At 40.3% G+C, this 27,022-nt stretch overlaps 1 protein-coding gene across 11 annotated transcripts in view; it reads right to left on the reverse strand.

Annotated features, from left to right (window-relative positions):
• Positions 1-27,022, reverse strand: part of LIMCH1 (LIM and calponin homology domains 1) — a 339,718-nt gene that overhangs the window by 97,219 nt on the left and 215,477 nt on the right. For all 11 annotated transcript variants that reach the window (XM_060012645.1, XM_060012642.1, XM_060012643.1 and 8 more), the window contains 3 exons: positions 10,782-10,888; positions 5,435-5,465; positions 3,335-3,445 (listed from right to left, as the gene is read on the reverse strand). In XM_060012645.1, coding sequence (XP_059868628.1) covers positions 3,335-3,445; positions 5,435-5,465; positions 10,782-10,888 — 249 coding nt within the window. The remainder of the gene's footprint in view (positions 1-3,334; positions 3,446-5,434; positions 5,466-10,781; positions 10,889-27,022) is intronic.

Raw genomic sequence — 27,022 nt, forward strand, 5'->3', positions numbered from 1 at the left:
ATATACAAATACAAATTTGTATATAAATACAAATTTGAATACAGAGTTGAATGGTAAGTATCATGAAAAAATAAAGCAGGTTCAGGGAAGAGAAGCTGATGATGGCTGCTGCTCTAGGCCAAGGTCTTGTACTTGTTTGCCCATCAAGCTCCCCCCTCTTTAACCCCTTGTTCTGATAGCACCCTCTGAGGCAGTACTGGCTTAGGCCAATCATGGTATCCCCTGTCCCTGGTCACACTGACTGGTTCAGGGATAGGACCCACACTGGACCAGAGTACACCCTAGGAATTTTAAAGCTGGGGCCAGGGAGAAGAATTCCTTGCCTTCCGGGCAAGAAGCTAGGAGCAGATAATCCCGGGGATGCTGTTGGCCATGGTCTCTGCTATGAGAGAGTGTTTGCCTACTGGAGGAGAGGATGAATTCAAGAAGAGACCGGAAGAGAAGAGAGACAGAAAGAGAGAGGAAGAACCTAGAACGTTGACTTTCTAGTTGCAGGTCCTGAGATCTCTAGGGCCACCCTCATCCCTACAGTGCTCCCTTTAATCTCACTATTCTCGTAGTAATTCCCCTTGGTTCAGCTTAAGTGTCCCTTCCTTTGGGAGACTTTCTCTGACGTATCCAGGCCCAGTGAAAGGCCATTGTCATGATGCTTTCAGAGACTTTTTTTTTTTTAAATGCGGTATGCGGGCCTCTCACTGTTGCAGCCTCTCCCGTTGCGGAGCACAGGCTCCGGACGTGCAGGCTCAGCGGCCATGGCTCACGGGCCCAGCCGCTCCGCGGCATGTGGGATCTTCCCGGACTGGGGCACAAACCCATGTCCCCTGCATCGGCAGGCGGACTCTCAACGACTGCACCACCAGGGAAGCCCAGAGACCTTGTTTGTCTATAGCAATAGCAACCTACTACGAACATCTACTATGTGTCCGATGCTTATGTTAAGGGTTCTACATGTGTTCCTTGCACTACAGAACTTAACAAGTTGTACCACAGTTAATCATTTTTATGCACATTTCTCCCACTAGAAAAAAATGAATATAAAAAAATTTCACGCTAGCCTCCTTTGTGAAAGAAAAGCTTTTAATTTCAAATTTATTTCAGCACGTATATGTGCAGAAGAGATTCCAGTTGTCTCTCAATATCTGTTTTCCATTTCTTCTCCAGTGAAAATACACACAGTTTTTAAATGAAATAAAATCTACTTTCCCCAAGTCTTTCCTTGCAGCTAGGTATGGATACGTGACCAAGTTCAAGTCAATAGGATGTGAGCAGAAGTGTAGTGCATGACTTCCCAGAAGTGTGTTTAAAGGAAGGCATAGGCCTTTCTTCTCCTCAGCCCTCCCTTCTCCTGGCTTAAAGGTGGACGTGAAGGCCAAAGCCTGTGCAGCCATCTTGGACCAGCAGGTGAGTGTCCGTGAGTTGAGGACAGTAGAGTAAAAAGACAGAAGGAGCCTGAGCCCTTGATGGTCACAGGACCCTCACACTAGCCCTGGACTGCTCATGTCCAGACCTTATGTGAGTTTGATATAAAACTCTATCTTATTTAAGCCACTGGCGGAGTTGTCTGCATTTCCCAGTTAAACTCAATCTTAATTGATATAATGAGATAGTATACACTTTAGATAAATCTAATATTTTCAGGCATTGGATAGACCTGTGAAATTCAAGTCAATTACTCTCTTTACATAGAGAGACCACTACTCTCTTTATATGGGAACACCACAGCTGGCCATTTTTAGTTAAGTCACGCTTTGGCCAGTGATACTAACTACTTCCTCATGTCCTGTGAGGTCATCTATATTCATTAAAAAAAAAGTAACAGCTGTTCACAACAACAGGTGATTTCAAGGCAGTTGTTAGTAACCAACCGTCTCACTAGAAAGGGAAGTTAGGAGAGCTGCACAGACCAATAGCTGCTCAGATTATAGAGAAGCTGGACTAGTGATAAGAAACATCAATAATGAGAAGAAATCAGATTCCAAGAGAAATCAGCAGGGAAACTATGAGGCAGAGCTTTTCAATAGTTTAAAACAGATAATCCATCTATCATTATCCAAGTCCAAATTTAACATAAGACCAGCAAACATTTAGATTTCACAAATCCATACTGAAACTTACCTTTGTATTTTCCCTAAGTATCCTTTATTGAGAGAGATGAAAGATTAAAGGACAAATAAGGGTTAAGACTAAGAAACAATGTGTTGTGTGTGAGTGGTGTGTTTATTTTATTTTTCAAGGAATTTAGCTTCAAGGACTTTGTTTATATGTGTTATGACTAATATGAAAGCTTTGTCCATTTACACATATATGAGCCGGCCTGGTTCTAGCCAAATGCAAAGAATTATTAGAACTATTAGCTTTAAGGAAAAAAGAATAAATCATTAGAAAGTTGGAGCAAATTCTTGCTTTCAGTATTAAAAGAAAATCCGTAAAATACAGAATGTCTCTCAACGAGGTCTCACTGGTGCATTTAATTTGCATGTTAGAGAAAAGAGGAAGAAGAAGATCTTAATTATATATGCTGCACTATGGGTCTTATCCAAAACCCACGGATGCTACTGATTACAAATGAGCCTTACCTGTTCACTAAGGCCTGTTGGGTGAGGCTGCTCCCGGGGAATACTGTATGCTAGTACTTTGGGTGAGTTAATGTACACTGCTGAATCCTAAAAAGGAACACATAGGCAGCCACGCAAAAAACACTGCACTGTTTCTTGGACAAATTCCTACCTTAGGTCAGTCTTTCCCATAATTAAATACACAAATAAAGCTTTGACTATTACAAAACATGTTTTCCAAATTTCCAGGTCATTCAAATGCAATGGTCATAAAATATGCATCTTTGAAGAGAATGCTTCTAATTTTTCAGAGCCCATCCGGAGTGGGTACCCAGGCAAGAACTTGGCTAATGTTACTTCACCCACACCAAGGCCCTGATGGGTAAGCAAAATGACCTTTAGGATGAAAGTGCAGAGCAAGTCTTCATTTTTGTATAATGCTGTATTGTTTAATTCAGGCATTATTCCCCCAAGAAAATAAGCACTGAGCTCTTTGGTATCTAAAGTCATATACGGACGGATTGAACTTTCTCTTTTGGAATTAAAATTGGATAAAGCTCAGATCTCCCATTCTCAGAAGGGAATAAAAGTTCAGGTAGGCGTGGGTGTATGAGGCAAAGATGGCATTGGTAAGACAAGCGGTCATTTCCTTGAGTGCACGACATATTTGGCCTGTGCAATTTTACCACGTGAAACTGTAAAGATCTTAAAAACAAGCAAATGTGTTGCTTTCCCACCTTGTCTGAACGTCATGGGATGAAGAAGAAAAGTCAAGTTACCTTCCTCATCTGAGCCAGCAAGCCTTCGAACTCCTTCAGGTTTAGCGTTGTCCCACTGTAAGATGCACAGCTATTCGCTGCTTTGCCCAGCCAGTAAATAGTCACTAGTACCTGGGAAAGAGAACCACGCACAAAGAATTACTTTTAAACTAAAGAATCAATAATGCTTCCCTAACAGGAAAGCAGGAGGAGAGAATGTGTAACATTAATTTACAAAGCCCACCATCCATGAGGTACCCATTCTAGGTAAAATCATTTTAATAAGGACCCGATGTTGCATCGGTCAACACAAACACGGTTCAGTAGTTAAAATAACCAGTTTTAGGAAGAATTTGGTTGTGAGAATGTGATCTATAAGACAGCAAGGAGGAAAAATAAATCCTCCAAAATTATTTTCATGTCATGAAGGCTTCAAAACCAGGAAGCAAAATTTTTCAGAAACTCTGGAGTCTTTCCCCAGACCAGCGATGGAACAGGTTGTCAATCCCTTTTGAGAGAGGTGCTTTTAAAGGCCCATAATTTCTACTTGTGGGCACAGAGGTTCTGCTAAGACCACTGGCAAACATTTTTCAGAGGAGTGATAAAGGTTAATTAGTGGTTTCCAGCACAAGAGCAACAAAATATATCTAATTAAAGTCAGAAGACAGCAATGTAATGAAGAATGCAATCTGCAGAGACCTAGTTCTGGGGGTACGGTTAGATTCCTATTAATCTGAGATGGGAAATTTTTAGCCTGGTCAAGACTACTGCCAATTAACAACCTTGGATGTTTAAGAATGTCTATGAATAGTCACTGGTCTGAAGCTACAGTCCTAGGTTAACATTTTGTTCTGTCTTTCCAAAGAAACTGTCCGCAAAAGCAAAGGCTCTTTCCATTGACTTTCCCACAGAACCCAACAGGGGTCAGCTGAAGATGAGCTCCTTAAAATTGAATTATTGGGATCTGAAGCCTATGGAAAAGCTAAGACTATTATTTTGTTTTCACATTTGGTCTTATTGCTTCAACTAGGCTGGGGAGTATTTATCGTACCTCCCTCTACTTGGCCAGAAAATGCTTTGGACAATGTGATATGTATACATGCTTCCGATGGCAACAGGCCCAAGATATGGTTATGTGCATCATTGCTAGGATGTGATCTGGTTTTCTACCTCTGTGGGAAAAGGTGACTTTAGGAATACTTCAAAACTTCCAGAAATTCTTTTTAAACTGATTGTTTACAAATAACTTTCCAGAGAGCAGAAAATTGCGAGTGTCAGGACATGAACTCGAGCCATAAAATAACTAATGTGGGCTAAGAGTATGAGGCTCTCTTGAAAAGTGTAATAGGAAAACGGCAGATAGAACTGTGTTGTGTTTTAGATTATGGGGTCTCTGTTTAAAATTGTATGATGAAAAATGTCAAATATCCCTGGTTTTATAGAGGAAGAAAAAGAAGATAAGAATGAGAATGTCAATCAAATATAATAGCACCCTGAAAATTTCTTTAAAAGGGGAGGGTCACAGCCAATTTAAAAATTTTATATACAGAAGGTCATTTCTTACATTCTTCAATTTAAACTTAAAATAAAAGAGCACTAACATACTTGCCTTGGAAAATAAGATCCAACTCTAAAAAGTTGATTTTGGAAGGTACTAATAAAAACTCAAAAGATTAATAGGAAAAAACCCACAAAAGGTACAGGCCCACAACAGTCAACACTATTTATATTATGCTAATCTTTTCCCCAAAACAACCTGCCCAGCTGCTTAATTTAATAACCCCATCTGTGCCTACCAATGGCAAGGAAGTAATGTTAGTGCTAAAACAGATCATTCTGTGTTTAAGAGACCAAATTACAAATGGAGTGCAAGCTTTCATTTATTTATTTCTGGACTAAGCCCTTATCTAATTAAAGAGACCACCCCTCCCCGCAAAATCTACCATTTTTATTTCTATCAGAGTCATTAATTAGTCTATCAGAGGCACATATAATTGTTTCCTAAGAAAGATTCTTTCTAGCAAGGCATTCGAGAGGCCTTGAACTTATGAGCTAAATTTTACACTTGAACCATCAAAGTTAGAAGGAAAAAAGTTTGGAAAGTGAAATTAAAACACTTACATTTTTCAGCTTCCTGCTATAATCAAGGCTCCTAGTTTGGAAAAAGGAAAAGAAAATATGATCAGTTTCTTCACTGTGATCTTCCCTTCAACACCTTTAAGATGTATTTGAAAGCTAACATATATAATGAAATCAGCAGAATATATTACTTTTAAGGTCTATGATTAGTGATTTCAGGTACTAAATAAAATTACTTAGAAAACAAAGTACAGAAGGATAAGGTGGAATTAAAGTTCCATAGTGTACCATGGAAGGATGAATGCTTTGTAACATCTGGAAAATGAAGAATTCCATTTAAAACTACCACTGTTTATATTTGTATAATCAAAGCTTAACTGTAAAAGTAAAATTTTGCCTTGGTTATATATCACTGTCAAATTGAAATCTGACTGCACTTCCAAAATCTTCTTTATACAAGTACTTTTAAAGAAGTTCTAAAACCTTACCTAATTAAAGAGACCTGAAAATATATGTAAAAGAGGCAATGCTATCCTAATACTTGTTCTTTTCTGCTATGGACATAAATCAGTGCTGGGGAATTAGCCATGAGCAAGAAAATATGCATGCTATGTTCAAATATACACACATGCATTCTTAAATATACATAAATGTTTATTCTCAAACTATAAACAAAAAAAGCTACTTGGTGGTACTTTCTACATACTCATACAGTGAAATATAAAAATTTCTCCCAAATTATTTCAAAGTTTCTTTAACATGTCAACAAATAAATACTAGGAAAATAAATGCTACACTTCTTTTATCCACAGAACTTCAGTTGGGGGGGGTGCTGGGGAGGGAGAATGTAATTCTATTATATAAAAAAGAATTCCTCCAGATATTTAGATCCCAGTTACCTTATTGCTGCATACTCTGACCCAAAGTACATATTAATGAATAGATGCACAATTTTAAGTCAATTGAGACTTGAGGGACTAGAAAACAATGTAGTCTATAGTCTATACTAATCTAGTCTATACTAAGGAGATAAACCATCAACAGAGACTTAGACTGTAAGAAGCAGTGGTCCAATTTGGATTTGATTAAGAACATGTTTTCATATTCCCCCCTATTAACAGAAAGAAAGATTTGTCATTGTCTGCTTAGATATTTGCTAGGATTTAAAATAATTTAACAACAGTAACAGCAGCAAAACCAGATGAAAACAAAAATCTATAGAAGATTTGAAATTTTTGTGAAAAACAACTTAAGAACAGGGAACATAAGACTTTTTCTGCACTGCCAATGACTGTTTTTTGACTAAAATTGTGACCCAGTTCTAAAAAAAAATCACGCTTGGCACACAGTAGGAGCTCACAAAATATCTGTTTGAATGACTTCCACGTAACAACCAATTACGTGAAAATGCTCCCACATTTTTCAGAGACATCCTCGGGAGCAATCCAAAGGCTTTCCTCATTTTCGTCCAATTGCTGCGATTCCCTGGAATGATACTTGCTGCATGCCCTTCTGGATTATGTTTTCATGTCCCATCAAGGTCGTCTGGCACCCATTACAGTAGAGTTCACGAAATTACACACAGAGTAATCATTTGCAGTTTTCCCTCTTTCTTTCTTTATAGTCTACTCAAGTTACTTCTCAAAAAAAATAATAAGAAGAAAAATTACCCACAATGAAAGCTAATCTAAAGAGTATTTTTCAAAAGACAATTTCAAAAAGCATCAAAATTTCCTCTTTGGGATCTACCCCTCTACCTATTGCTTCCACTATTAATTGGTGTCAGTAGGGGGTTCTCCATCTCTGCTAATGTTTGGCTCAACTTTCAGAGGGGAAAGCAGAAAAATATAGCAGTTCTACTTTCATCTTCCATAGCTATGAAATCTACATATGTTGCAAATGTCCCCTGGACAGTGCCAAGTTAAACCAGCATCACTTACAGAAAAGTTGTGAAGCAGATAGCTCATTCCATGCCCCAATCTTCCCTAATACTAGAAAAGATTTTCTAAGTACCAGAAATGAATTTATGGCATAATTTTTAATATAACGTTCTTTATGTGCTTCTAAATATTCATACAGTGAAATAAAAATGTTTTCTCCATAATTATGCCAAATTCAACAACCTACAACACTTGTGGACCACCCTTCCCACCACAATCGTCCTTGCTCATTACCCTTCTACCACACTGGCTGGCCACTCTTCTTTCTCTTTCTAGACATCAAGTTTGTTTCTCTTCCCAGCCTTTCTACCTGATTCCTCTGCCCTGAATACCCTATAGATCTTAGCATGTCTGGCTCTTGCTTCCCATTCATGTCTCAGCCCTCAGCTGAAATGCCACGTCTTTAGAGAGACCATTCTTGACCACCTTTCTTTTTTATTTCCCCCCTGTTTGACTGAGATATAATTGATATAAAACGTTATATAAGTTTAAGGTATGCAACACAGTGATTTGATATATGTATATATTGCCATGGTCACTATCTTTTACACCATCTATTTTATTATTATTTTATTTTCTTCTCAGCACTTATGACTCCCTGCAATTTTTAAAAATTTACTTATTTACTTCCCATTTCTTGACACAGGGTATAAATTCCCTGTGAACAGGGGGCCTGTTCTCTAGTGACTGGAAAGTATCAGACACATAGTAGCTGCTCAGTAAATCTTTGTTGAATTAATAAAAAATGACATAGGGGAAGGCGATGGGCAAGTATTGCTTAACAAAAATAATAATCTCAAGTGAAGGAAAAACTTAAAAGGGAAGAAAATGAGGAGAAGAAATGCAAAAATGGGAGACAGATGGAAAGGTATGATAAAGAAGGGAAGGGAAGCATAGGGAAGAGAAGGAGACAAAGAAAAGAAGCAGAGAGAAAGAGAAAAAGAACAGAGAAAAGAAGAGAAGAAGGGGAAGATTGTCCAGTAATTGAGAAGTGACTGTCTGTGTGCCACTGGTCTAAGTGACCTTTTTTTCCTTTAGGTTGCTTTCTGTGCCTTTGAACTAAAGTCGCTTTCTTTAGAAGTTGGTTGAACCATCTTCCCAGATCTGCACTGAGAAAGCTTTAGCTAGAATCATACCTGAAAGAACATTCTGTCCAACATCAAACATGCTAACATTCTCATTATTGGGGTCTGGGAAGGAGAAGAGAGGGAGAAAGGAGCACCTAAATACATAATGTAAATATTTACTGAAATAAAAGGAGAAACTGACAGTAATACAATAGTAGTACGGGACTTTAATACCTACTTAAATCAATGGACAGATCATCCAGACAGAAAATCAATAATAAAACATTAGTTTCAAATGACATATAAGATGGACTTATTAGATATATATAGAACATTACAACCAAAAGCAGCAGAATACACATTCTTTTCAAGTGCACATGGAACATTCTTCAGGATGAATACCACACACACACACACACACACACACACACACAAAAGAACATTCTGTCCAATTCCATTTTATAGATGAAGACACAGAGCCCTACTGAAGCAAGGGAGCTTGCCTAGGATTATAGACCTGGGGGTAGCACATGTAGAGGTAGACCTGAGATTTCCCGATGCTCACGGTTTTGTAGAAAAGCAGTAAAGTGATACGAGTTCTGAATTTCTAAAACCAATCAGTCTCAGAAGCCTCCTGGTTTAGTAACATATTGATTTAAAGTGACTCTTAAAAAAAAAATGAATGCAGCTGCCAACAGTGTCAAAGTGAACTTTCCTTCACACTCTAATCAATGTGTGTGTAACAAATGATTACCTACCATGTCACACAGTTACTATTGTTTCTGGTCACTTGCCACCCAGGTGAAACTATGAATGTGAGATGAGGCAGAACCTGAAACAATTTCCTAAAATGAATAATGATTTATAGAGGCTGGATTTAGGTACAGAAATAATTGGAGCATGTGAGGACTAAAATGAGGTTTATATATTCAAATATCATAATTTTTATTCTGTTCTTTTTACACTTAAGTAAAAATTTTCCATGAGAAGTATTAAAGAGAGGTCAAAAGGTACAAACTTCCAGTTATAAAATAAATAAGTCATGGGGATGTAATGTACAGCATGACAACTATAGTTAATAACACTGTATTGCATATTTGAAAGTTGCTAAGAAATTGCTAAGAGAGTAGATCTTAAAAGTTCTCATCACAAGAAAAATAAACTTTATATGGTGACAGATGTTACCTAGACTTGTTGTGGTAAACATTTTGCAATATATACAAATATTAAATCATTATGTTGCACACCTAAAACTAATATAATGGTGTATGTTAATTGTACTTCAAAAAAGAAAAGGCACATTGACAACAGAGAAGTGCTTTTTACATAATCAATCATGGCTGACTCTCCCTTATTCCCAGTCATAAATCATAAAATCCCCAAATCATAAAATCCAATATGAACTCCAACTTGATTTCATTTAGTAGTTTCAATTATTTTTCCCCATCATTAAGAAAAAGCCAGTATCGGCAAATAGCAAAAAATTAACAGCTCTGAATTTTGGTTTCTTTCTCTTTTCTGTCCTTCTATGATAAAATGACCCAAAAGTAATCAAAAGGAGAAGTATAGCCAGTCCAAAGATGCTATCTATGTAATCAAGCTTATTATTAAAGCATATTAATGCCAAATACTGTTTGACTAATTTCAAAAAGGTTTTATCTGAATTTGGTAGAGTCTAAAGAACTTTTAAACTACAGGAAAGTTACCTCTACCATCTCAAAAGGACTTTTCATCTCATTACTCTGCTCATGAGCTATTTCTTCATAGAGAAGCACATTGCCTTTTCTTTTACTATAACATTCTTTCCCAAGAATTCTTTGGCCCCAAACATGGCTCACTGAGTAGATACAGTCAACAACAGCCAAATGGCCAATGATCCATCTTCAAAGAACTTGATCACTGACACATATGAGAAAACAGTTACAAGTGTAAATGAAGAATAGATTTTTCCATAATCTATTGACTTCTTTGCATAATAAACAGAGTTCAAATCTGTTTAGGAGTTTGCAGTCTTCCAGGAGCCTATTCATATGCCCAACTGGAGCCAATAAAAGCTTTTTGTCTAACCCAAACAGATTTGTGCATATTTCTCCCTTGCCTCTCCCTCTGTTAAGTTTCACTTAACATTTTCTTCCCTTTCTCTAAAATTCTAACTCTATGTACATGATTTTTGCATTTCAAAAAATTATGTTTGATCAGAATGAAAGCTATACACAAGGGAAGGCCAATGTGGTTTATTTTGAAAGCTAGGTTTTTACCTCCACATTTTAATTTTATTAGGCATGCCCAATTCTCTGCCTCTTAGACCTTACATCATCATCACAAAACTGCAAATCAAACCATAAATGGGTTTCCCTTGAACATAAATCATGCATTACTTACTTGACTGTTACTCTGTTGGACGTATCCTGTAGGTCACTCGGGTCAAAAAGTTGAGATTCTTTAAGGCCGAGCTCTTTACAACCTCTCAAGAATAATATGATATTGTCCTAGAAGGAAGAAAAGAAATCCAAGTCTATATTATTTTATATTATTTTATGAACCAGCCTTTCTTCTTTAATAGTCCAAATTACTGGAGGGATGTCAGTCATTAAGGCAGCGAGAGTTAGGTGTGAGTCATGGCCTGTTGGATAATAAAATCATACCTCTTTAGGAAATGCTGGAATAAATAGACACTTCAAACTTCTAAACCTGCAGCTATGCCAAATTCATTTTTTTCCCTTTACCTTTTCACATTTGTATAAAACTGTAAGTTAAATGCCATTGGAAAGTAGAAATTAGCAATTTGGGGGAAACAGTACTCAAAACCCATGAATTCCCTATTGCTTCAAAGTTTTGTCCATGTCTTATTGCCTAGAATCTGGTTCAAAATGGATATATATATATTTTTAAATAGGTTTTACTACCCAAGTGTCATCTTCAACAAGTTTTTCTTTTCAATTGATCTTCAAAAATATATCCTTATCTAAAAAAAGGGTACAAATGAACTTATCTACAAAACAGAAATACAGTTTGTAGAAAACAAACTTATAGTTACCAGGGGTAAGGGCGGGGGAGGGATAAATTGGGAGGTTGGGATTGACATATACACACTACTATATATAAAATAAAATATACAACTAATAAAGACCTACTGTATAGCACAGGGAACTCTACTCAATACTCTGTAATGGCCTATATGGGAAAAGAATCTAAAAAAGAATAGATATATGTATGTGTATAACTGATTCACTTTGCTGTACACCTGAAACTAATACAACATCGTAAATCAACTATACTCCAATAAAAATTTTTTAAAATACATCCTTTATCAATGGGTTTTGACCAGTAATACCTCTTTGTGGACTTATAAACTGAATTAAATGGGGTGGGGAAATCTAGACTTAATTGGAAAGGGAAAAATGAGGGGGCAAGGAAATCTTTTGAATATAATGTCAAAGACCCTCCTCATGGTGACAAATTTCTCTAGCAGGTACAAGTTTACTTTGACCTGGCAGAGTAGCAGACACAATCGACAGCTGAGGAGGGTTCTGGTCTTCATCTGTTGGGAGTCATTAAGAATAAATAAATGGCTCTGGAAGGAATTGCAAATTGTGAGTCATACTTTTGGAACTCTAGGATGTTAGCAGCAGGTTCATCAGTTATAAGTCTCCAATTATCCTCTTCCTAAAAGACTTCTGATGAGCTAACTGGTCCCATCAGGTAGTTCAAACTACAGGAAAGGAAAGATGAAGGCTGGTTCCAGGATGCAGATCAATGTGAATCCATCTAAATGCTCTAAGAAAGATGCTACAAAAATCTGAAATAATGGTGGTGGTAAATAAATCATATATTCACCCAAGTGCAATTTAACAAAGCAAACAAAAATCATAGTATTTCCTAATGACCAGTGTGTAGGTAGGATTCTAAGATGGTCCCCAAGGATCTCACCCACTGACGGACACACCCTGTATAATCACCTCCCCTTGAGTGCCAGTGAAACCTGTGCATGAGATGGGATATCACTCTTTTGAGTTGATCAAAAGAAAGATGACCTGATTGCACCTGACCTAATCAGGGGAGCTTTTCAAAGAAGGCGAAGTCAGAGTTCCTGCTGACCATGAGTTCTATAGCTTCAAGGAGATGCCTTCTGTCAATAACAACATGAGCTTGGAAGAGGCTTGGAAGAAGCTCAGCTTGGACTTCAGCCCCTGCCAACACCCCAGTTTCAGCGCTGTGAGCAAAGTCTTCAGTCACACCATGTCCATACTTCTGATTACAGAAACTAAGATAATCAGTGGGTGTTGACTGAACATGCTAAGTTTACAGTAATTTTTTATGCAGCAATAAAAAGATAATACATCCAGGTTCAAAATAACAAGAGCAATAGCAATAAATTGCTAATGTTTATTTAGCCCTTATTATATGCCAAGCATTCTTCCAAGAATTTTACATATATTAGTTCACTTAATCCCTGCACAACGTTATGAGGTAGGTACTATTATCATCCTCATTTTACAGATGAACAGTATGAGGCACAGAACAATTAAGCATCATTAAGGCCACACAACTAGCAAAGGATGGAGGTGCAAAACAACGTGGCATATATGAGGAATTCAAGCATCAAATCTGAGGCCGGTATCAAAGGAAGATGAGGCTTTGGAGTCAGGGTCTGATCATGGGGTCCTTGAAGGCCATGGAAGGCAGGCTATGGAAGTCACAGAGGGGTGGTGATCTGAGAAGTAAATGCCCAGGTCTGCAGCAGAAGTAGATCGCTGGGGGTAGGCCTGGGTGGGAGGGAGAGGGTGTAAAGGAAGGACTTAAGAGGAACAAGACAGGAGACAGGGAGACCAATGAGGAGATGCTCAAATCTCACTTCCCCCCATGGAGGGTGGCCCACCCCAGAATGTTTTCTTTCCTGTGCCCCTGGATTTTTCAGTAGGTAAGAAGTACCATCAGTCACAATATCTTTGTCCTTCACAACACCTCTTGTAGACTGACCATGAGCTGGTAAGAGTCTGAAGTCATCCATACCCTTCACAGGCTCTCCTGCAATTACTTTGCATGTTTTAAAATTATCCAGTTCTCCTTGGAGTTTTTCTATTTTCCCTCCCATCTCCAGAGGTTTGTAGAGGTTCAGGTGAGTCTTTTCTAGGCATGCAACTCTCTTTCTGGTTGGCCTAGGAGCTCTGAGGGTTTCTTACCCAGAGGAAAGCAAAGGATGGGTCCCGGAATTTTCTAGGAATCATTTGGGACCCCATTAAAAGGACCAGACTTGTGACCCACCATGTGGTCCCATCAGAGGCACAAGACTGTGGCACGTCAGATTCTCAAGAAAGGCAAGAAGGTGCTCTTCCCACGTGCATTCCCGGATGCGCCCCGAGTGCCACGCTATCTTCAGCACACAAACTGCAAACACAGAAGCATTGCGTCGCCAGCTTGAACATTTTGGGCTGGAAGATTTAAATAACGGCAGGTCTCCTTCCAGCTCCGTGCTGCAATCTAATGATGCTGGAAGGGAGCCAGACCCCAGACAGGAGAAAAGCGCCCCCCCACCCCCGCCACCAGCCAAGAGCTAACAGGGGCAGCGACCACAGCTGGTGGGGAAGCTGTGCCTTTAATTACCTAAAATGCATCCTGCAAATTCCCATCTGCCTTACTCTTCACACTGAGTTTTTCCCACATTTACAACTCCAAGCAAAACTAACATCTTAGTGTCTTAGCTTCAGAAGCCAAGCAACACAACTGGTTCTAAAACCTGGCAAAGAAGAAGTGAAGACACTGATTTACCACAATGACTATTCAATTTAGCTCTTACTAGGGTAGTATTGCAAACTCATTAAGACTTAGGCTTCGAAAGAAGTTTTTAAAGGACTCTTCAAAAAGTCAATGTCATGCGAAAACAAAAATTAGAGGCTAAAGAGACATGGTGACGTAATGTAATGTATGACCCTTGATTGGATCCTAGATCCAAAAAAGGAAAAGTAAATAAGGCTATGAAAGTCCAGTTTAAATGTGGACTGTTGTTGGATAATATTATTGGATGAATGTTAATTTTCTTAGGCATGATGATGATGATGGTATTGTGGTTATATGAGAGAATGCCTTTATTTTTAGGCAAATATATGAATTATTTAGGGATAAGTTATCATGTCTATAACACAATTGCCAATGGTTCAAGAAAAAAATGTGTGTGTGTGTGTGTGCATGCACAGGAGACAGACAGAGAGAATGACATCTGCTTGTTATGGAGAAAGAAATAAAGCAAATACGGCAAAATATTAACAATTGGTGAATCTATATCTCAAAGGTTGGTAGTTTTTTCCTGTGAAGTACCAGATAGTAAACATGGCTTTGTGGGCCTGTGGTAGTCTCTGTCAAAATGACTTAACTCTTTCATTGTAGCCAGACAAATACACAGACGAATGGAAGTCGTCAGCATCCCTGTACACTTCATTTACACAAGCAGGCATCGGGCTGGATTTGGCCCACAGGCTGTAGTCCACTGGCCCTGTTCTAGGTGAAAAGTTTTCGGGTATTCATTATGCCATCTGTACATTTAAAAACTTTCCAGAAAAAGTTTGGAGAAAAGGTTTTTAAATTTGTAAACATGTATTCAATTCCATAGGATTGTGAGTTCCCTCGCAAAACCAGTTTCATAAAATTCAAGGAAAAAATAATGGTCACCTCAGAGACAACTACTGCAAAGTTCCTAAGGTAAATGCTCAAGTGCTACTGATGGAAAGTTACTATTGCTGGCTAATGGGAAAGTGCTGTAACATGAGCCTCAATTCAACACAGATGGGGAACATAAAGTTCCTAAAAGAGTTCATTTCGTGCTCGACTAATAGTAATATATGGATTTATACCCCTGTTTACCTAACTACTATGCATTCTCTCCTCCTTGTTCTTGGCCCAGTGGTTTCCCATTTCATTAATTTGTGGGCCACCCCTGTTTATGAGAACATCCCCTGGGGGCCCAGGGTTGAGGCCTGAGCTTTCCCCACCCCCCCCCCACCCCCGGGGCCTCTTCTCTGAAGAAGTCCTGGTACTTCTCTGCCCTTCTCTCTCCAAAGGCAAGATGAAGGAAGGCCCAGGATGGTCTCTACCCCCAGAGTTTTACCGGCATATAGTAGGTACTCAGTAAATATTTAAAACAAATTAAGCACTATATTCTAGACACTTAGAAGAATGAAAAAAAAAAACCCCACAAAATTCTAGTAGATGAAATAATAAGGACTTAGAAGCATCTTATCTTCAGGATTAATTTTCACGATCCATCAACTAGCTGGATTTATTCAAGATACACATAAACAGAGGTTTGTTTAAGAAAGATTGGAATGGAATTGGAGCAGAACAAATGTATCATGGAATACATAACATAACATAACAGCTTTGGAGTCAGGAGGACTCCAGTTAGAATCCCAGCCTCATCCTTGTACTAGTTACGCGGCCTTGGGCATGGTTCCTAACCTTCTTGATCCTTGAATTTCTAATCTGTGAGGTGGGGGGTGACATCAACCTTATAGGGATGTCAGAATTACAGACACTATATATAAAGAACACAGCCCAGTGTCTGGGAACTTCCAGGTACTCATTCTACGTAAGTTATGTATTATCATGGCCTTATTGTCAACTCAGGTCAAGAAGGGACCATAAAAGGTGAGATGAAGAACAGTTTATCCATCTACAAAAAACTAGACATGGTGTGTATTTATAGCCCTTGCCAGTTACATGGGAGATTTGTTTTTTAAAGGGTAGTTGCAATTATTGTTGTTTAGTTACTGTTATAAATTGCCAACTTGACACTTTTATACAGGCAGCCTCAAACTTAGGTGCAAGCTACGTACCAAAAGCCCACTTGTAAGATGGCGGCTTGTAGGTCATCATTTGTAATTATCTCACAGAAATAGTCTTTGTATGGTGGTTCCCAGTTTAAGTCAGAAAGGCCGACTTAGTCCAAAATGTACCTGAAGGGGAGTCCTAATTACACTATGGAAACTAATGGCTTTGCAGAACAACATTTCAGTAGGAAAGCGTATTCAGAAATGCCTGCCAGACGTATATACAATGGAATATTACTCAGCCAGAAAAAGACACTAAACTGAGTTATTTGTCGTGAGGTGGATGGACCTAGAGCCTGCCATACAGAGTGAAGTAAGTCAGAAAGAGAAAAACAAATACCGTATGCTAACATATATATGTGGTATCTAAAAAAAATCGTTCTGAAGAACCTAGGGGCAGGACAGGAATAAAGACGCAGATGTAGAGAATGGACTTGAGGACACGGGGAGGAGGAAGGGTAAGCTGGGACGAAGTGAGAGAGTGGCATGGATATATATACACTACCAAATGTAAAACAGATAGCTAGTGGGAAGCAGCCGCATAGCACAGGGAGATCAGCTCGGTGCTTTGTGACCACCTAGAGGGGTGGGATAGGGAGGGTGGCAGGAAGACGCAAGAGGGAGGGGATGTGGGGATATATGTATATGGATAGCTGATTCACTTTGTTATAAAGCAGAAACTAACACACCATTGTAAAGCAATTATACTCCAATAACGATGTTAATTTTTAAGAAAAGAAATGCCCAACCATGCTCTAGGCTGTAGTTGGGTGGAGGATTCCAGAGGCCATAGAAAAGGCTTCCTTAGCCCAAGGCAGCACCTCAGGAGGGAAAGGCAGGAGTGAGAGAGGAGAAAGGTGGGCCAGCAATTCATTCCAGCGCAGCCCCCTGAGACACATCACTGTCTCATCTAGGTTCTCCCTCCTGTCTTCAGAAGGCGAGCAAGGACCTGCTGGCTACTTTTCCCTTTCTCTGCTGTCATTTCCCACTGGCAAGGGGTTTCTCCCTTTCCTTGATCCACTGTGGAACAGCGTGCAGCTTTCTGGCTCTGAGGAAGGCACCAGCACTTAGTGGTTCTCTAGGGAAACCAGACAGGTAGTGGGCGGTGGGGGGCGGGGGCTCTACCCAATCTCCTTAGCTTTATTTCCTTTACAGCCAACAGGGAAAGGGCAACACGATGATGGATTTGGAGTTCACAGAAAATGAATGTAACGCTCATTTGGGTTTCAAATGAACCCAGACGCCTATATTGCCAGGTATTTAAAATGCAATATATATATATAAAGCAACATATAATTTTCAGTTTCTATAAATGAAAAGACCAGGTGGAGGTAGCAAAATGTAAACTGAGATTACATCTGGTGAATTTATTATTTTAAGACATTTTCTATAAAAAATACTTGCTTCAAAAATCTTAAGGATTAGGATATCTCAGAAAGATTTGCAAGCATATCAGAGAAGATCCAGACTTTTTGGAAAATCGATAACTAACACCACTGTTGTATTTCTGTTCTATATATAAGGCTTAAAAAAAAAGAAAAGAAACATGATTTTTGTTAGGTTTCCTGCATTTGAAGCGAACAAACTCCCTTTAACAGAAGTGCAATTATGAACCTCAGAACTTAAGGAATACATTACCAAAATATCTCTAGGAAATTACCCTACAATTAATAGAATTTGGGGATTTCCTGTACCTGCCATGTGTTCATGGTTGCTCTCCTAACCTGTACGGGTTCCAGCCTGGCTCCATTAATTGGCCAATGTCCAGCCACAATCACCACTCGCTAGACTTTCAATGCATTTGAGTTTGTCACGAGCACTTAATGAGGACACCAGGCCTTCCACTGAGAGGCGAGACCTGCTCGTTCTGCCTGGGGGAATTCTGGGGAAGCCTGACCCAGAAGGTGGCAGCTGGGTGGCTGCTTGAAGGCGAAGAAACCACTTTATGGATAGGAAATGAGCAGAAGCACAGCGGATGCCAGGGAGAGAATGTAAGGTTGGAGAGGGGAAGAAAGTTCTAAGAGGTAAGCTTGAGAGAGTTGTGAGAGCTTGTGAAGGATTTGCACTGTTCTCTAGACAGTGGGGAATCAAGGCCAGTTGATGAGGATAGAAAGAATCCTGGGAGCCGACCTTTATTTTAGGAGAATATGTCAGGTGGCAGCAGGGGAGATCCACTGGGTGGAGGAGAGGGTCCGTTTAAGAGAGAATTACAAGAGCTCAGGGAGAGATGTGGAAAGCCTGAACTGATCCAGAAGCAGTAAGGGCAGTAAAGGGGGAGGATGAAAGCACCCCTTGTTGGCTTGGCGGTTGAGTGGATTTAGGAGCAGAGGCGAGGAGAAGGAAGGGGGTTTGGTTGATGATAAGGTTTTCAGTCATCTTAAAGAATGGGACCATCTTAAAGAATAGAGGAAGGGGAGATCTGCGAGAAACAGAAATAATAAATTAAGCTTGGAACATTCCATCTTCCAATAGCCAGAGCTCATTGGGAGCTTATATTTGGGTCGGCTAGCTAGTGGCTGAATGACCTTGGGCAAGTCGCTTACGTGGTCTCTGCCTCAGCTTTCTCTTCGAAAGCCTAAGTTCTTACAAAGGCCTACAAGGCCCTACAGGAGTCGCTGTGCACTACCTCTCGGACCCCACCACCCCTCGCCCCCTGCGGCCAGGCACAGCTCCTTCCTTGCTGGTCCTCAACCAAACCAAGTAGATCCCTGCCAGGGCTTCTGCACTGCTCTTTTCCTTACCTAGATATGACCTAGAATGATCTCTTGTATATAGTAAGTAAACATTTAAGAAATACGCATGGAATGAATGCATGAATGACCATAAAGACGGGGATACTCACAATGTCATAGGGCTGTCCTGGAGCTAATAAATAAGAAAATATATGTCAAGTGCTTAGAATAGAACAGTGTTTGGCACAATAAATGTTTTCCATTGTGGCACTTATTTCTATTATTAGGATAAAACTGTTAAGTCATCAATGAATGGATTTTCTGATTAGAAGCACATTATCGACTTCGGGGACAACTTCAGTGCAATTATAGGGCGAAAACCTATAATTTCAGGAAGTTAAGAAATCAGTGTAGAATAAAAACAATAGGGAAAACACAAAGAGACACTTTTGGGAAGTTTAGCAGAGAAGAGATTATGAGAAAAGGTACGGTGAGTCCAAGGAAGGTTGGCTGCTTGTTTCTTTTAGGAAAGCTGCAGGTAAGGAGAAACACAGCTCCCTGCTTGTCCTAGAGCTTCCTTGCCAGCCCAGACCACTGACATTATCACCCTCATGAGGAATCCTCACCACGTGTGAGGCTTGAGCCATCAGTTTTCACCATAATCACCTTCTATCCTGCTCACTACTTCTGTCACAGTCATGGAGGACACCGGCACCAGGCTTACCACTGACTACAGTCATCATTCTAGGTGCCTTTACATTCTACACAGCAACCTGTTCGACGGCCTGGCTTTATAGTTCTTTGACGTCCTCAATTCCAATAGTTTTGACTCGTACACTCCATTTCACGATCATAATCGTCACCCACACCTGCCCTGCGGAATCACCATTTCCAACATCCTACTCCTTGGTCTGAGTCCCTCTCCTCCCAGGTTTCTCCTCCCTTCTCTCCCACACACCTGCTCTTTCATCTCCAGACTCTGCCTTTTCCTCTCAGTCCATTTCCCTCCCCTCTCATTGCCTTCTTTCTTTCCTGATTCGGTACAGACCAGTCTATTCAACTGCTCCAATGCCTGCACCTTCAACAGCCCCAGTTCTCCGCCTTTCCATTAGGGAACACTGACCAGGAAAAGGAAACAGCAGAGGTGGAACAGTTAGCCTTGGACATGAGCCTTGGCGGCTAAGCACCACCACGTGTCTCTACTTGAGATGGGATCAGTCACGCCCACTCCTCATGTTTCTCCATGGAGGAACAACACTCCTGGCCCCTCACTCTTCCTCCCCTAGGTCGGTCTGGGAGAAGGAATGGGGCATGCTCAGCTCAGCCAGTTTGGGATTTCCTCTCTGTGGAAACATGCGTCCCGTCTGTCTCTGCCGTGTAGGAAGGGGCCTTTCTCTGGGGTGGGAGAGGCCTGTGGTTGTCCCGCTGTGCTAGGAATGGGTGGATGAATTTGTTTAATTCAGGAGCAAGGATTAGCAAACCCACTTGGCTGCAGCTCTAAACCCACACTCTGGTTTGTCTCATGAGAAGTAAAGCTGACGTTTTGACCTCTGATTCCTGTGTTTATGTCTCAGCTGGGTGGGGGGTGGGTGGGGAGAGAGGAGTGCTATTTACTGGTCGCCCTAATCCCTAATGCTCTGCTTCTAGTGCTACTGGAAATGACGGTGCTTTATTGGGTCTGGAGCTGCTAGGCATTTACAAGCTCCCACCTCACTGGGCCCCTTGGATCCACTTGGTCATCCTTCTGGCGTCCCCGGCCAGCCCTTCTCCCCATCCTTACAGAGGGTTTTACTCCTCTGCTTTTTAAAATCTCTCTGTGGGATCTTCCCGGACCGGAACACAAACCCGTGTCCCCTGCATCGGCAGGCGGACTCTCAACCGCTGCGCCACCAGGGAAGCCCCCTCCTCTGCTTTTAAAAATCTCTCTGCCATGTTCTCACCTTCTTCATCAACAGACAGATGTCATTAACCCCCAAGAGTTTTATATCCCTTCACGTCAACCATCCCACATTCTGTATCTAAACACTTTTTTAAAAAGAATATAAAGCTGTATATTTCAAAGCATCTGCAGCCAATCTGTTAACATGTTTTCGTCAGTGGGGGTCTGTGTCAGAGTGCAGAGCAAACAGCCAGCAATTAGGCTCTATTATCTTTAGTTTAATTTTTCTATTTATTCAAGCATATTAATTGAATACTTACGGTATGAAAGGCAATGTGCTAATTGTTTTGGGCAGGAAGGTGTGATGATAAGAGCGGCACTCTTATTTGCAAGTGAGAGAGGCCCGGATGGACCTAGGCTCATAATGGATTACAGAGCCCAGTGCATCACCGCCACAAGGGGGTAGAGGGGCAGCTGACCCCTTGAAACAACTACAAACCAGGGCTTTTGTGTATTTGGAACCTGGAATTGCTTCATCTCCTATCCACTCTCTCTGCATGTTGGCTTACTTGCTTTCACTGCACCCAGGTTTCCTCCACATGGATCCCCTAGTTTCCAATCTCATACATGAAGGTTGTCAGCCCCCGAGAGGACTAACTCTCTTTTTCACTTGCAGTTTGAAGACATCCCAGGTAAAGGAAAAGACCCTTATTGGCCTGCCTAGGGTCAGGTCCCCTTCCACAGTGACTAATGGGATGGGGTGAACAAGACCATGAATCATTTTAATCAACAGTGGGGAGGAATAGGGGCTGGAACCGTTTCCAAAAGAAGGAGAATGTGATTCCCTAGGAAGGGGGCCCAGGGCAGATAAAACTAGCAACACTGGCTACCTTCACAAAACTGGACCAGATCTGGATTTTCCTCTCAAAGTCTTTACAGAGTAGAATACAGAATTACCACTGCCATCTTTCACATTCTAAATATAACTGATCAAATTTAGTTTTCCTGGGCTTCCCTGGTGGCACAGTGGTTGAGAGTCCGCCTGCTGATGCAGGGGACACGGGTTCGTGCCCCGGTCCGGGAAGATCCCACATGCCGCGGGGCGGCTGGGCCCGTGAGCCATGGCCGCTGAGCCTGCGTGTCCGGAGCCTGCGCGTCCGGAGCCTGTGCTCCACAACGGGAGAAGCCACAACAGTGAGAGGCCCGCGTACCGTAAAAAAAAAAAAAAAAATTAGTTTTCCTTTAAAGATGTTCTTTTGAAAGGATCTCTGCACTAAGCTGCAACGCTGCCTCAGTTTCCCAAAGGTAACAGGCTTGATGCCAAAGAGGACCAACCACAGAATGAAGCAAGCCCAAATTACCTAACTCTGTCGGAAGAGCATTTTCAAGCACAGTTACTCGTCAATACAGCGGTTGGAGCCTAGCTCTTCTTGCCTCAGAACATTTACAGAAACAGAGAGCCAGACCCAAAAGTTCCAGCACCTTGATTTTATCTCTCTCTTTCTGGATTCCACACTCATGATTGTCTACAAGGCAGTTGCTTCTCTTTTCAAGGACTTGACATTCAAGCCTACTTGAGGGTCAAATGCCACAGTGCTCTATCAGAACTCAGAGGCCAGCCTGTTCAGAGAAACTGTCTAGATTCCAAAACATGACCAAACTATCCCCCCACCCAAAATAACATTATTACATCATATTGCCAGATTGTTTGTCAGCATAATTTACAAGTTGTATTTAGGAACTGAATGAAAAATAGCTTTCAGTTATGTTAAAATAAAACTGCTTAAGTCATCTATCATACCTCATTAAATAATACTCGTATATTTGACAGGTAATATAACTTCTGCGTTTCTCACAGCAGTGATAGACAAACTGTGATCTGTGGACTGCTGTGGGTTTGGTACTAGTTCATGAAGGGTAAATGCAGAATTGGAAAAGAGTCTTTAGAAACTTTTTTTTTTAATTTATTTATTTTATTTATTTATTTTTGGCTGCTTTGGTTCCTTGTTGCTGTGTGCGGTGAGCGGGGCTACTCTTTGTTGCGGTGTGTGGGCTTCTCATTGCGGTGGCTTCTCTTGTTGCGGAGCACGGGCTTCAGTAGTTGTGGCACACAGGCTCAGTAGTTGTGGCTCGTGGGCCCTAGAGCACAGGCTCAGTAGCTGTGGCACACTGGCTTAGTTGCTCCACGGCATATGGGATCTTCCCAGACCAGGGCTCGAACCCATGTCCCCTGCACTGGCAGGCAGATTCTTAACCACTGCGCCACCAGGGAAGCCCTAGAAACTTTTATAACAACTTGGCATTCTAACCACATCCAAGGGTGTGATCACTGGACACATCTCACTGAACAGGGTACACATCATTTTGGATGTTGTCCTAGCTGCGTATTGTGTGCACTGTGTAGTTAGTTAATGGCACTAGGATCAGCCCAAACTGGATCAGAAATTAAACAAACAAACAACAACAAAATGCAAATTTAAACCATAATGAAACACCACTTTACACCAAGCAGAATGGCTATTAAAAAAAAAAACCCACAGAAAATAACAAGTGCTGGCAAGGATGTGGAGAAACTGGGACCCCTGTGCATTGTTGGTGGGAATGTAAAATAGTGTAGCTTCTGTGGAAAACAGTTTGGCCGCTGCTCAAAAAGCTAAACACAGAATTACAATACGAACGAGGAATTCCACTTCTAGGTAAATACTCGAAAGAACTGAAAGCAGGGACTCAAGCAGATACTTGTACATCAATGTTCATCTCACAGTAGCCAAAAGGTAGAAACAAACCAAACCATCTGTTCATAAACAAATGAATGGATAAACAAAATGTGGAATACACGTATAATGGAACATTATCCAGCCTTAAAAAGGAAGGAAATTCTGACATACGGCGCCACATGGATGAGTCCCAAAGACATTATGCTAAGTGAAATAAGCCAGACATCAAAAAACAAATACTATATGATTCCACTTATATGAGGTCCCTAGAATAGGAAAATTCAAAGAGACAGAAAGTATAATGGAGGTTACTAGGGGCTGGGTGTTCTGGGAAGTGGAGAGCTGTTGTTTGACAAGGACAGAATTACAGTTTGGGATGATGAAAAAGTTCTGAAAATGGTTAGTGGTGATGTTTGCAAAAGAAGTGTTATTACACTTAATGCCACTGGATTGTACACTTATAAATGGTTAAAATGATCAATCTTATGTATATTTTACCATAATAAAAAATGCAACCGCCTCCCCCAACAGCAATAAACCTTGTTCTTTATCACAATAGTATGAGAATCCTTTCCCTAGAGTGTATGCCCTAGGGGGTTCTGGATCAAATAAAACTTGGAAAATGCTACATAAATAGCCCCACGTGGAGTTCATAAAGCTTAGACTAACAGTTCTGAGAAATTCCTTACTAAGAAACTCATAATTTTAACTCAGCATTTCCTAAACACATGGACTTCAGAACCTTTTTGTTACTGTACAACTAATATCTCACAAAACATAGTTTAAGAAACGCTGAGCCAGAAATACTGAAGCATGGTTTATACTTTCACATCACACACAAGTAAGAGTGAAACAGTCATCACACTTAGGTTGTAGCCCACAGTCTAAAACTGTCAACCTGTGGTTAGACCCTCCCGTTAATTCCTGCGCTGGCAATGCCAACCCCCAAGGCATGCCAGGTTAGCAGGAGTCAAAAAACCAGGGTCTGCTTCATCCCTGCGTCCTTTAAAGCTTCACAGTAAGGATACATTTCACATTTGTCTTTACAGGGCTGCAAGTTGAGACAACGATTTACTAGTTAGAGGTGACCCCAGGAACAAAGTACTTCATAGTCTAGGTCAGACATGTGGATGACATTAGAAAAAGAAACAGGCTTTTAGAGTGCAAATGAGTGTGCAAAAGCCAGAGCCATATCGATAGATCCAAATACCATTCCCCCTATCATATTTAAAGGTCACAACCTCTCTGCTGAGAAGGCGAAAAAGTCAGCGAGACAGGAAATACCAAAAGGTAAAAAACCAAAAGCAACTCTTGCACTCATCAAAATATACCATAGCCTGAAGGAGTTTTAGTATTTTTAATTTTCTGGCTGGAGAAAAGTTCACTTAAAGCGTTCTGCTGATATTACAACATATGTGAAAAGGAAGAAGAGGTATGCAGAGTAGGAATTTGAAGAAAAAAAGAAAAATCTGGTGAAAACATCACTGCCACTCCTTTTATTCTTTTAAGTATATTGGGTTCTTAACCCAAGTTGGGGCCGCCTTTACTCTTCCAGTTTTTTTTTCTCTGTAATTCAAAAAAGGTGTGGAGAAAAGATTGTCTTCAAATAACTCTAGATTCTCGACTTTGTAATCATGCACAAGTGGAAACCACATTTCATCTTCAAGGAACATTTTAAAAAAAGGATATTCAAAATAATAAATTTTCCATGGATACTGGTTTCTTCTTTCCAAGTTAGTGTTTGGCCTAATTTATACAATAAATCTAATGGGCAAGTTATCTCTCGCAAATAGCACCTAGCACATTCTTGGCATCTGAAAAGAGTTAGTTAACATGTTGCATATGCTCTTTATGTTCACAAAACAAGATATGTGAGAAAAAATATCACCGGGTGGGAGGGTGAGCATAGAAATGTAGAGGCCACCAATCATCTGCAAAGGACCGTCTCCTACACACTCAGGGTTTTGAAAGTGTAACCATGGGGCTGGAACCAAAGGACAAAAAGTACCGAGGCCCTCTAAGGTGTCTGGGACTTTGCAATTTATAACATATTTAATTTGAGCAACCTAGCTCTAAGTATGTCTACCTTAACAGGTGTGGGGAAAGATGATGTTTAAAATCAGTTCAGTTTTTTTAAGGGGTGCAGAGTTTCAGTTTGGGATATCAAAGTTCTGGAGACGAATGGTGGTGATGATTGCACAGTAACGTGAATGTATTTAATGCGACCGAACTGTACGCTTAAAAATGGTTAAGGTGGTAGATTTTGTGTTATATGTATTTTACCAGAAGAAAAAAAGATAAGTTTCGTAGTTTCCCAAGGTTACAGAGTGTGTCCATGACAAAGCTAAGAGGTATGGCAGTCTGACTCAAAGACCATTGTCTTTCCTTATATCTCTCAAAAATAATGATATATCAATAGATGAGGTAGTAATTATAAATTAGTTATAAATATCATCATCCCCATTCTCATTCTCATTTTCACTTTTACCATTGGCTGGATGACTGCTTATTTTGTGCCAGACACTATTCTAAGCAACGTATATGTATTTATATGCTTAGTCCTCACAACAACCCTGCAAGGTAGATACAATTATTATTCCTATCTTCCAGATGAGAAAGTGAAGTACAGAGAGGTAATATAGCACCCTCAAGGGCACACAGCTAATCAAATCCAGGCAGTCTGATCCCAGATTCCCTGTTCTTTACCACTTATTGCATTGCCTCCTGGTATGTAAATTTATGTACACAGCATATGAAGACATAAACCTCATTAGTCTCAAGATGATTCACAAACCAAAAACGTCAATAGGTTATAAATAACGTTTAGACAAAATTCTAGTGCACAAGATGGGAACTAGTCTAGTTCACACCTAGTTTCTGAAGACATCTATTTTAAAGATAGCTTAGATACTATCATCCATTAAATCCTCCCCGTGACTCTGGGCCATGTTCCCTCGGCACTGCCTGAACCATGATGGTGGTAACATGCACACTCCTCTCTGTATCATGCTTAGAGTCTACGACTGACTTCCCCACTATGGAGGCCATGAGTTCTCGGGCCTGAATTAATTCCCCATGTATGTAACCCACTATTTTAGGATTAGCACCATGACTAGTACTCTGCATGTCTTCAGTAAATTTTTCTTAATTCACTTGAAATAGTTTAAATATTGTTACTATCTGTTTTTTAAGGGCCAGCTCTGTAACCATCAGGTTCTGGAGTCTTTATCAATGGTAACTCTTTAATTATCTTTTTAGTCCCTTCATGGTAATCCAGTATCTTCAGGGTTTCCGCTGTTCCTGGGGTCAATTTTGATCATTTGCATCTTGCTAAGAAATCTTCCTTTTCCACTGGTTTTCACACCTCTTACTAAAGGGTTATTTATACACATCTTAACATGATTTTAATTTTTCTTGTATCTATTGTTTTGTCATTTATTTTTCTTTGTTTTGTATTCTTTTGCTACCATGTTTTTTCCTTAATTGGGCTTCCAAGGGGTTTATCTATTTTATTGGTTTTTCTAAAGAACCA

The sequence above is a fragment of the Delphinus delphis genome, chromosome 5, assembly GCF_949987515.2.
Source record: "Delphinus delphis chromosome 5, mDelDel1.2, whole genome shotgun sequence".
Lineage (NCBI taxonomy): Eukaryota > Metazoa > Chordata > Mammalia > Artiodactyla > Delphinidae > Delphinus > Delphinus delphis.